The sequence below is a fragment of the Puma concolor genome, chromosome B3 (genome assembly GCF_028749965.1).
Source record: "Puma concolor isolate L17-30 chromosome B3, mPumCon1.1.hap2, whole genome shotgun sequence".
Taxonomy (NCBI): Eukaryota; Metazoa; Chordata; class Mammalia; order Carnivora; family Felidae; genus Puma; species Puma concolor.
In genome coordinates, this window is record NC_141672.1 from 123,314,893 (window position 1) to 123,327,807 (window position 12,915).

Consider the following 12,915-nt stretch of genomic DNA (forward strand, 5'->3'; position numbering starts at 1 on the left):
CTCTTCAAAAATATGTAAGCCAAATAACCGTTAAAAAAACATTGTAAACTTTGAAATTTATAATAACAAAGAAATGTTATGAAAATGTAGGCAAAATACAGATTTTCTGACAATCAAATTTAAGATAATATTTCACTACCAGACATTCACTAGAAGAATGCTAAAGTAAGCTCTTTAAATAAAATGAAAATGATATCAGATAGAAATTCTGTTCTTCTGTTCTTCTCTTCTTCATTATTTAATGCTAGGAACAAAAAACATGTAAGAAAATAATTATTTTCTTTTTAAAAACATTTCTTAAAAGATATTTATAACAATAACAATGTCTTGTGGTATTTATAACATATGTTAAACTAAAATATAGGAAAATAGTACACAGGGTTGGTGGAGTTTTACTGGGATTAAGGCTCTTACATTAAATATTAATTGTCATTATTACATTTGATGATGGACTGGCTACATAAAGATGAATGCTCTAAACCTTTAATAAAATAGAAAGGCATAGTTAATAAGTCTACAGTAAAGATAGAATTGAATGCTAAAAAATAATCAATTGATTTTTAAGAAGGCAGGAAAAGTGGGAAATGTCAAAGAACATACGAAACAGAAAGCAAATAAAATGGTGCTAGACTTAAGCAGAAAAGTGTTACACATGAAGAAATTCAAACCCAAAGCGCATGTTTTGAAAACATTAATGAAAGCAATAAACCTTAAACTAGGTTTACCAAAACAAACAAACAGAAAGACACAGAAAATTAACAATATCAAGAAAGAAAGAGGGAGCATAAGTATGTACCTACAGACTATAAAATTATAATTACAAAATATTATAAACATTTTTTGCTAACAAATATGGAAACCTAACATGAAATGGGCAAATTTCTTACCTTATATAAATTTGCAAAACTGTCACCCAAAGAAGTAGAAATCTAAATAGCCTTATGCCTGTGAAATTATATTAAACATTTAACAAATATATTAGGAAGTCAAATTAATTGACATATTAAAAATATTAGCCATATTGCCAAGTGATATTTACCTTAGGAATGTAAAGATTGGTTAACATTTGAAAATCAATGCCATTTACCACATTAAAAGGATAGAGGAGAAAATTCACATGAAAATCTCCATAGATACAACAGCAATGACAAAAGAATCTGACAAATTCCACTCCTTCTTGATGCAACTTTCCACAAACCAGAAATGGAAGGCAATTTTCTTAATCTGATAAAGGATACCTACAGAAAACTTTTTCCTTTAGCCTGAAAAAACAAACAAACAAACAAACAACTGGGGCACCTGGGTGGCTCAGTCTATTAAGTGTCTGACTTCAGCTCAGGTCATGATCTCATAGTTCATGGGTTAGAGCCCCCTGTGGGGCTCCATGTTGACAGCTCAGAACATGGAGCCTGCTTAAGTTTCTGTCTCTCTCTCTCTCTCTCTCTCTCTCTCTCTCTCTCTCTCTCTTCCCCTCCTCCACTAGTGCACTCTCTTTCTCTCTTTCTTTCAAAAACAAACATTTAAAAAAATTAAAAGAAACAAAAACCTTAGAGAAAAGTTTGAAGTAGTTCACAACAAACTTTTCCCTGAACCATTTATGCATAAAAAGGCAAGCTGATGACTACCATCCTCAAATATCTGAGGGCTTTTCATACATACAAGGAGAATTTCCTATGTTATTAAAATGCAATAATCAAAATGAGGAAATAAATATTAAATTACTACCATGCAATCTTTAGACCCCATTCAAGATCTACCAATTGATCCATTAATATCTTTTTATAGGAAAATGATAAAGCTCAGAATTATACATGCTATAAGCTTCCTTGACTCTAGCTTTCTTCAGTTTGAGGACAGTTTCTCAGTCTTCTCTGGAATTTGGTCACTTTGGCACTTCTGAAGAATACAGGGCCATTGTAACTGAAGTTGTAATTGGAGTGTATCAATTTAGAATTGTCTGATGTTTCCTCTTGATTATATTCAGTTTACATATCTTTATTGAAAATGTTACAGAACTGATACAACATTATTCTTAATGTATTGTATTGTGGAGAAAATTATTTTGATTCATTCCATTCTTTAATTTATTCATATCAATCACTTGATTAAGGTACTATCTGCAAGCTGTACTGTTAAGTTTTCTCTTAAAATTAGTATTTTGTTGGGGACATACTTAAAAACTATGTAAATATACCATTGTGATCAAACACTTAATGTGCATGAACTCAAATTTTCCTATTTTCTCCTGTGGGTTGTAGTTCATTATTGCCATTATTTATTGTTATGCTGAAATTTTCCCATAATTGGGCAGCATAAACACGTTGAAGTTAAACTCTGTGTGTCTGACAACTCTCTGTCATTCCCTGAACACTTCCTTATTTTCTAGGAGTAGATATTTCCAGTATCTCCTCATATTTTCCCTGCCCATCTCAAGAACTACCCATTTTCCAAAGAACCATGGATTTTTTTTCAGTGTAAAATTATATGTAGAAGCCAAAATCTATGTGCAGGGGATGCTGATTGTTATTGAACTGTCACTGTTCCCAGGCCTTATTGATGGATAGAACTAAAGAATATATGTATGGATACAGTAAATATATACACATATATATTTGTATTTGTCTATATATTTTGAAAATTCTTAGTTCACACTAATGCTTTCAGTTGCAGTCTCACAACACAGGGATTTTTTCCCTCTTCTTGGTATTTGTAACTCTCATTTCCAACAAAGAGAAACCTAACTTCCATTACCCTAAATATAGTTACTCATTTGATCAATGTCCCACTATGTAACCAATCTCCCATTGCTGCCCCTACCCAAATTTCCAGCATACATTCTTCTTTCCCTGTTCATTTTCTGAATCCCATTTTGGGCCATCCCAGTGCATAGCAGTCCTCCTCATTTTTCCCAAGTTCTGAGTTTCCACGACAGGTCTCCACAGCGCATAGATGCCCATCATTTTCTGACCTTGCACATGCCCATCTTGGGAAGGCTGTCCTAACACTTCTTGGGCTCTAACTCTTTATTCTAGGTTAGCTCACTTTTTATGGATGCATTCCTCATTCTGCTTGGGCTAAGAGCCTCACACCCCATTCCTGGACATTATCTTCACCCTCTGAGACCCCAACTACCACAGTAGATCAACCTCCATTGAGATGTGGCTTTACCTTGCTTTGGCTCTGATTTCAAACATGGGCTGCTTTGTCCACATCTTTGCCTTCTTATCTTCCATGGGCCGTGACACCCAGTAGGGTATCCCACCCGTGATACTGTCCTTACTTTGCTTTGGCTGTGACTTCCAAACTAAGCCTTTAACCTAAAAACACACCTTTCTCACGCATTCCAGCCTTGACACTTCATAACCTCCTCCTGGTCTCTGACACACTAGGCCAGAGCCTTAAAAGCATTGTACTCTATGACAGATGCATACTTTGTCCTGCCCTACTCTTCAGACTTAAGTTTTCACAAAGGTGAAAAAAAAAGAAAGAAAAAAGAAAAGAAAAGAAGAAAAGGTAGAGAGAACAGAAAAAATATAAGAGGAACATGCTAATGTCATACTTAATGGTAAACAAACATTTTCCCTTAATACTGGAATAAAGCAAAGACATCCACTCACCATTTCCATTTTACATTGTAAAATAGAGGAAGAATATATATGTCTGTATTCAAGGATGACATAATTTTTATATAATCTTAAAGAATCTACAAAAAATAAATTCTATTAAAATAATGAGTGCATTGAGCAAGGTTTTAGGGTGAAATTTCAATATATAAAAATCAATTATATTTCTATATGTTATCAATAAACAATGGGAAACTAAAATACTATGAATAGCATTTATAATAGCATAAAATATGAAATACTTAGAGATAAATCTAGTGAATCAAATGAAGACCTTTGCACTGAAAACTACAAAATATTTTTGTGAAAAAATAAAGATTGTCTAAATAAATCAAGAGATATAGAATTTTCATAGATTGGAAGATTCAATATTGTCCAGATGTTATTTTCCCCTAAATTCACCCATAGATTTTACATTAAAAAAATTAAAATCCCATGAGGCTTCTCTTTGGAAATTAGTAAGGTCATTCAAAAATGTCTATAAAAATGCAAAGATCTTAGGTAGCCAAAAACAGTTTGAGGAAGAAAAGCAAAATTGTATGAATTACAATACCTGATTTCTATATTTAATTTATAGCTACTTTAATCAAAGCAGGATGGAAGTGGTGAAAGAATACACATATAAGTCAATGAAATAGCTAAATAAAATAGAGTCCAAAAATATGTCCACGCATATAAGATCAGTTGATTTGCAACATAAATACAAAGGGAACTCAGTGGGGAAAGAATAATATTTTCAACAAATCATGATGAAACAACTAGACAGCTATATGGAGTGAAAGAACCTTTACCCTTAGCCACATCATCCATAAAAAATAGTTATAAGTATATCATAGATCTAAATATTACTGATAACTTCTTAAAGAAAGCACAGAGAAAATCATAACTTTAAAAAAAATATATTTATTTTTGAAAGAGAGAGAGGATGTGAGCAGGGTAGGGGCAGAAAGAGGGAGACAGGATCTTCCACCAGCTCTGGGCTGACAACAGAGAGCTGGATGCTGGACTTGAACTCACCAACTGCAAGATCACTACCTGAGCCGAAGTTGGATACTTAACCGACTGAGCCACCCAGGTGCCCCCAAAATCATAACTTTTGAGTGGGCAAAGATTCCTTGGGGAGGATACCAAAAATATGAACCAAAAAGGAGAAAGATTATAAATGGAAATTTGTACTTTATTAATTAATTTGTTAATTATGTATATAATTTATATAATTATATATTATAATTATTATATATAATATATTTAATACACATAATATATTATATATAATATAATATATATATTATATAGTTATATATAACTATATAATATAATATATATTATATATAATACATTATGTGTATTAATTTGTGTAATTAATTATGTGTATGTGTATGATATTGTATGTAATATATATTATATATAATATTATATATTATATATATTATATATAATATAATATATATTATATTATATATATTATATTATATTATTGTCAATATTATTGTCAATTGACAATATATATACAATATAATCTATATTATATTATTATAATTATAATATTATATATTAATTATATATATTAATAATTAATTAATTATTAAGAATTTATTTATTGATTTATTAACTAAATTATGTTCTCTTTTCGTTGAAAAATACTATCAAAGATGTGAAACAGCAAGGCCAGGGGCTGGGAGAAAATATTCACATTAAATATATCTGACAAAGGGCTTGTATCCAGAATATATAAAGAACTCTTACATCTCAAAAAAAGACAAGGAATGTAATTTAAAAGTGGGTAAAATCTTACATACTCAAAAAGAAGACATGGGTTGTCACTATGAAATTAAATATACTTGTTTGTGTACTTACATGTCATCAGGCAAATGCAAATTAAAATCACAATTACATACACTATATACCTGCTAGAATAGATGGAAATGGGGAGCCTGGGTGGCTCAGTTGGTTGAGCGTCCGACTTCAGCTCATATCATAATCTCACAGCCTGTGAGTTCAAGCCCTGAGTTGTGCTCTGTGCTGACAGCTCAGAGACTGGAGCCTGCTTCAGATTCTGTGTCTCCCTCTTTCTCTGCCCCTCCCCTGCTCATGCTCTGTCTCTCTCTGTCTCAAAAATAAATAAAAACATTAAAAAATTAAAAAAAAAGAATAGATGGAAAGGATGTGGAACAACTTCAATTCTCATGCATTGCTGTTGAAATATAAAATCTTCAATTACATTGGAAAATATTTTGTAACTCCTTATAAAGCTAAACATTAGCTTATATACAATTCAGATATTACACTCCTAGGTATTTACACTAGAGAAATTAAGCCATATACCCATACAAAGACCTGCATATGACTTTTTATCTGTAATAGCTGAAACTGGAAAGTCTCAATAACAGATGAATGGATAAATAAGTTGTGGAATAGCTATACAATGGAACACACTCAGGAGTCAAGAGAAACAAACTATAGGGGTGCCTATGGGGCTCAGTCATTTGAGCATCCACCTCTTGATTTAGGCTCATGATCTCATATTTTGTACAATTGAGCCCTTCAATTCTCCTTCCCTCTCTCTTTGCCCCCCTCCCGTCCTTTCTCTATAAATAAATAAATAAATAAATAAATAAATAAATAAATAAATAAACTTTAAAAAATAGGGAAATAAACTATGGGTCTGCAACAGCATGTATAGATACCAGAAACAGTGTAGTAAAAGAAATAATCCAGACATAAAATAACATATACTGCATAACTCAACTTATATGGAATGCTAGGGAAAAAAAATCTGTAATGATGGAACTTAGGTCAGTGCTTGTCTACAAGCCCTATGAATGACATGTAGGTTTAAGGACTGAGAGGGAATTTTGGGGGTGATGAGAATGACATTTGAAATACATTTGTCAAAACTCATCTAACTATACATTTAACACTTTATTTCATATGCTCTACCTCCAATTAATTGAGTTATTTTTCACAGAGCTTTAAAATATACTATCAGAAGATTTTATACTATTTAAACAACCAGGTTGATTCTCTATAAGATGCAACTATGTCTGAACAAAAGACAATTTGGTGAAAGGCATATGGCTCAGCCAAAACGCACAAATATGGAGCAGATAAAGTGATCATGTGATGCTCTTCTCTTCCTTCTTCCTACCTTATGGACCCCCTAAATATTATTCCAGTCTATTTATAACCACTTTACTATGAAAAAAATGGCATTCCTCTCCTTTTTCTTCTGACATGAAAATTTATGCATTGTGCAACCCCATCTCCTTTCTCTCTTTCAGTAGCAAATAAAGTGAAAAGTGAATCAATAATTTCCTGATGGTTTGGCTAATACATTACCACCACCTAGTAAAGATATGTAACTATTCTTGGTTTCAGGAATCCTGGCAAGAAGAGTCAAAGGGTGGAGGTGCTTGGGGTTCAGTGCTCATCCAACCCTCCAAAATGGCTATGTGAGAGGGAGCTGATGCAGGAGGGTGGGTCCAGTGGCTGCATGTCCAGCCTCTGTTGTTTATGTAAGTGCAAGCTGGGCAGCAACTATTATGAGTCTTATAACCCATGAACATTGATTGCACCTGCATGCACTCACCACAATTTTTCTCTTTGATTTTGTCTTCATATCATTTTAGGTGATATTTTTAGTAATTTGCCAATTGGTGATGACTTAGCCTGGGTTCCCCAGAAAACATATTGAGGCAAAATGTAAATGCTACAGTTTACAAGAGTGTGTAATACTGATGAAAACAGGAGTGAAGGCATGGAAGAAGAGAGAAAACATAGGAGCTACTGCTGCATCTCAGGATATTTCTTAGGTGCAATAAAGAGAAAATTATTTATCTACCTGTTTCCCACTTCCCATTTGTCAAATTCCACCCCATGAATCGCTAATTCTCCTGCAACTTCAGATTGCACATATGTGAGTACTGAGAAGTCCTGTAGCATCTTAGACCTCATTGTCAAGTGAGAAACTTGAAAGTAGGAGGTGAGAGACAAGGAATGTGGACACGAGGTGATGGATGTAAGTTTGTTCTCTGGTAAAGCTGATCAGAGCTTTTATGCATCTGTGTGCTAAAGTAGAACTGTGGTGAAAAATAAGGGCAAGAACCTCAGAGACTGCTTAAAGCCAATATCTGAAGTGGTACACAGTTAAATAACAATTGCATCTGTAATGTGGTTTTGCAAGTTTTAGAACATAAAAGTAGTAGAAAGGGGGATAATATTTATTATGTTATTGGCTGTACTCAAACACCTTATTCTCATTGTTTACTTTCTATAGCTGTGATCCCCAGCAGGGCCTTTCTCTAAGAGGTATATGCAAATAGGAGACATAGACTAAAACATAATGTAGAGTGGAAGGTATGATAACATAGACCTCATTTTTCTTATAATTCCATTGCACATTAACAGGACACAGAACACAAAGTAGTTGTGAACAGACTTTTCCATAAAACAATTAGGGGGCTATATTTATCTCTTAACCTATCTTAATATCAACCTTTCAGGTACTGCAGTCACATTTTTTGCTCCAAAAATAAAATTGCTGATTTTTTAAAAGGCAATGATATTTAAAATTAATGCACAGAAACATGCCAAGTTGATAATTAAGGTCTAGATTTAGATATTTACCTACATAAAGTCTTGACAGTAGAAAAGAAAACTTTAAGTTTTACAGAAAAAAAAATAAGTCAATACAGAAAAGCAGGTATCTATTATTAGCCATTCATTAAGTCCTGGAATGGCTCAAGAAAGCCTATCAAGCACAAAAGTGAACTTGATTTGTAGGTTTTGTTCTTTAACCACAAGTAGAATTGTGTAACCATCTTCTTCAATATTGGAAGTCTGAGGCACAGAGAAACTATTGAAGATTATTCACTAAAGAAAAATATGCAACCCATGGTCATGGGTGAACAGACACCCCTTAGGCACACGGTTTTATATTAAGAACCACGGACAGCTCCAGGCTGCGCCAGAAAAGGCAAGTTATTTTCCCAACCCTGGAACAACAGTCCAGGGTCTCCAGGTCTGATTTGGACTCCAATTTACTTATTTCCTTACTGCTAATAAGGTGTACATGATCAGGCCTCTCTTTACCATTCATCATAAATGTATTTATATGAGCAGGGAGGGCCCATTGCTCATATGAAATGTTCAGGGGTGAAGTGAGAGGAATAGTTTAACGTACAGATTTTTTAAAAATGATTTTATGGTGCATAAATAATTAATCCGGCCGCCATGCAAGGGGCTGGATGATGGGTCAGGAGGGAAAGCCCGTGGGTGGGGGCAGGGGCGGGGATCCCCGCGTCGCTGTTTGAATGCTGGGTGGCTGTGGGGGAGAGCCGATCCCACTCAGATTCGGTCGGAGGAGCAACGCCATGTGCTCCAGGCTCCCGGCTCTCCTGCTGCCCATCTGGCTCTTCTGGACTCTGGGGATTCGAGGCTCTGAGCCCCGCAGGTGAGGTGGGGGCTTTCCCCCGACCCGCAGCCTCCTTCCAGACGCTGTAGCGCGCAGACCTGCGGGCACAGGCACTGTACAGCACCCACTGATTCTTGGCCTGCGTCGCAGCTGGGCGGGGGTCGTTGAGGGGGTCGGACCAGGAAAAGGGCGGGGGGAAGCGGATGGCGTTTCCCTCACCGCTGCTGCCTGTGTCGCCGTCGGTCCTTCGCCTGGTCTCAGCAAGAGCGGCGGAGCTGGCTTCGCGGCAGAGCCCGGCCCTGTTCAGTGCCGCACAGCCGCGGCTACTACTTGCTGTCCCCGGCCGGGCTCCAGGTCCCGCTCCGCAGCCGCGGAGGCGGGAGGGAGCGCCAAGGGCCGGGGCCACCAGCCGCGGCTAGCGCGGGGGAGGCTAGGGTGCTCGGCGCAGCGGGCTCCGCCTCCGGCTCGCCTTGCCTCCTCCCCCTCCCTCCGCTCCCCAGCCTGCTGCTCCTCCTCCCCTCGCGCCCGCTCCTCCCCCTCCTTCCCTCCCCCTCCCCCTCCGCCCTCCTCCGCTTAGGGCCAGCGCGGCGGCGGCGGCGGCGGCAGCAGCAGGAGCAGCCCCGGCTGCGGGTCGCGACGGCGGCGGGGCGCCCCCTCCCCCGTGCCGGGGCGCGGCGGAGGGATGTGGGGCTTTGCGGGAGGAAGGCTTTTCGGCATTTTCTCGGCCCCAGTGCTGGTGGCTGTGGTGTGCTGCGCCCAGAGGTAGGGTCGCGGGTGGGTGGATGGGAAGCGGGCCGGGCAGCGGGCAGGGCGCGCGGGTGTACGCTTCGGGCGCTGGCGGGTGAGCCACCGCCTGACCCTGCTCTCTGTGCCCCTTGCCCCCTCCCCCAGCGTGAACGATCCCGGGAACATGTCCTTTGTGAAGGAGACGGTGGACAAGCTGTTGAAAGGCTACGACATTCGCCTGAGACCCGACTTCGGGGGTAAGTGGGGTGTGCGCGGCCGCTGCGGGATGCGCGACCCACCGCGCTGGCGGCCTGGGTGGTGGAGGGAGGTGGGGGGCGCTGAAGCCGAGCTGCGGCGGAGTGAGGGGGGTGGGTGGGAGGTATTTCACCTGCTACCTCTCCTCGGGTGGGCACCGCTTTCCTCAGTGCCACCCGCACCCCGTGCCCGAGCTTGGCTGATCTCTGTGTGGTGCTCTTCCCGCAGGTCCCCCGGTCTGCGTGGGGATGAACATCGATATCGCCAGCATAGACATGGTTTCCGAAGTCAACATGGTGAGTGCCCTCCCTCCCCAGGGCTGTCCCCGAGCCCCTGCCCCACTGCCTGGGCCCACAGTACTGGGCCAGAGGCCTTCTCTGCCGGGGCCGATCTTCCCTGGCCCGCAGAGGGAGCGGCTCTCCGGGAGCCAGCCTCTCGCTGGTGCGGCTCCCTCCACCCTCCCGGTGTGCGCGGGGGGCGTAGTTGGCGTTGGTTCCGTGCGGAGGGCGCACCCTTCCTGCGGAAGGAAGGGGTCCTAGGCCGGCCTAGCGCTTGGCTTTCACCGCAGCCCTCGTGCTCCCAGCTCCTCCAGCGGTCTGTCACCTGGGCCTGAGGCTTTCCTAGTGCCATCTCGCCTCCTTAGCAACAGGCGCTGGGGAACCAGGGAAGAGAGGCGAGTTGTGGGGGTGGCTCATATTCTAGGTAAGAGGTACTGAAGGTTTCCTTTGTTGTTTTTTTGGAAAGAGATGCTGGCAGCTGGAGAGAACGAGGGGCAATGATTTGTGTACTCAAGGGTATCTCGGGTCAGTTTCCTTGGTCTCAGTGGCTTCTGTAACGGCAGGCTCCTGGACAGTGAAACCCGGAATCCCGCTCCGCCAGTCGCTGTCGGAGGTGCTGACAGAGCCAGGCGTCTCTGAGAACTGGAGAGCCTGGGCAGCTGGCGGGCTTTCGGAAGGGGCCGCTGTGCCAGGAGAGTCGAAGGCTAGTGAGCCCAGTGTCACTTAAAGCTATGTTAATGTGAACGGGATTCAGTATTGTAACCTGTGGAAACTGGAGGTCCGTGTCCTGAGGTGCGAAGTGGGTGTCATGGGCTTTTTTGCTCAGGACACTAGGACAACTGGGAATAAGGAGCAAAAGAAACCCTTTCATTTGTTAATTGAGATGAAATATTCTGGGATTTGGAAACATTTGATTTTCGGTTGAGTGGCACTTTAGAAATTGTAAGAATGAGCATTTGGAAAGAATATTTTTTGGGGAAAATCCATTTGCTGACTCTAACATAACATTAAGAATATAATGAGGCATGGTTTCAGATAGACCCAGTAGGTTTCTCAAGTCTGGTGTACCTGAGAAAACTTGTTTTAAATGCATACTCCCAGGTTCCTCACTCCAAAAGATTCTGATCCAACCGTGGAGTGGAATCTTGGGGTGTCTGCATTTAAAACTAGTGCCTCACATTTTTTTTTTGAAGCACTATTTTGTGGACAGTATTTTAGGAAATATCACAATAAATTATAGAAATACAAACATTTACAAATAAACTACATAGACTGTTTAGCAAGATATGTTTAAAAATATTTTTTACTGTGGATTTTTTAGGAAGATATCTTTGACCACACAAAATTAATTTCATCAAATTTTCACTCTTAACCTAAAGTTTTTAAGTTATAATATGTGATTTTATTTTTTTTATTTATTTTTTTATTTATTTTTTCAACGTTTATTTATTTTTGGGACAGAGAGAGACAGAGCATGAACGGGGGAGGTGCAGAGAGAGAGGGAGACACAGAATCGGAAACAGGCTCCAGGCTCTGAGCCATTAGCCCAGAGCCCGACGCGGGGCTCGAACTCACAGACCGCGAGATCGTGACCTGGCTGAAGTCGGACGCTTAACCGACTGCGCCACCCAGGCGCCCCTATAATATGTGATTTTAAAGTAATGCACTTTTCTTTCAATGTATAGTACTAAGGACATTTTTTGTACAAGGAATTATAATAATGAAAGTGTTAGCAAGAAACACAGAAATAATATGACTTTACATACATAATATTAAAAATTAACATTACATGTTTTACTTTTTAAATAATTTTATAAAAATATTCCTGTTCATAAGGTATGCTTTATGATCTTAAAGGAACAAGTTGACATAATCTGTGATTTTCTTAATTGAGAATTTCATATCGTCTAGAGAAAATTCTTTAAACAAGATAATTGAATAATTAGTGGATTATTATATCAAAATCATTATATTGGATGTCAAATGACATAGGAGATAGATTGATGTGGCCCTTTAAGAACTCTATACAATATTAAAACAACCAGGTGGATAAGGAGAATGTTCTTGCAGACCACTGCACATTTTCTTTGAGTTAATTTTTAAACTTAGTTATCCAGTTGTCATCATGCTGATATTTGGCACCTGTAAAAACTTTCATCAATAATCATGCACCATAAATTGAAGTGTCCCAATTTTCTCTAGACCTAATAATAGAAAGACAAATTGAAGATACAAGCCATTATACTGAATAATCTTTAATTTAGTTTATATCCCAAAGTCAATAATTTTGCATAACATAGCCATAGTATATTTGTATGTATTTTTTTTGCATTCTCATGATGGTAATTTTGTGGCTCTCTAAACATAAGTTTACTGTAGGCTATTGGACAGATGGGACTGCTTCACATTTGAAATAGCCTCAACAAGTGGATTGAGTAAAATTGTATGCTGGAAAAATATGATTTCCCTTAACATGTTTGCTCATGGTTTTAGTTATGATGTTTGATCTATTATTAAAGAAACTTCAAATATAACAATGGTTAAGTATCATTTTGGAGCTCACATTTTATAAGGAAAGAGCAGAGAAATGCATAAGATTAGAACCATCCTTCCATCATGT

At 39.1% G+C, this 12,915-nt stretch overlaps 1 protein-coding gene across 3 annotated transcripts in view; it reads left to right on the forward strand.

Moving 5' to 3' along the window:
- GABRB3 (gamma-aminobutyric acid type A receptor subunit beta3) overlaps window positions 1-12,915 on the forward strand; it is a 468,180-nt gene that overhangs the window by 211,904 nt on the left and 243,361 nt on the right. The window contains exons 1-3 of one of the 3 annotated variants that reach the window (XM_025919407.2): window positions 8,961-9,075; window positions 9,928-10,019; window positions 10,246-10,313. In XM_025919407.2, coding sequence (XP_025775192.1) covers window positions 8,996-9,075; window positions 9,928-10,019; window positions 10,246-10,313 — 240 coding nt within the window. In that variant the 5' untranslated portion in view covers window positions 8,961-8,995. Of the gene's footprint in view, window positions 1-8,960; window positions 9,076-9,634; window positions 9,799-9,927; window positions 10,020-10,245; window positions 10,314-12,915 lie in introns of those variants that run through there. The other 2 variants (XM_025919406.2, XM_025919405.2) reach the window with 2 other exon arrangements.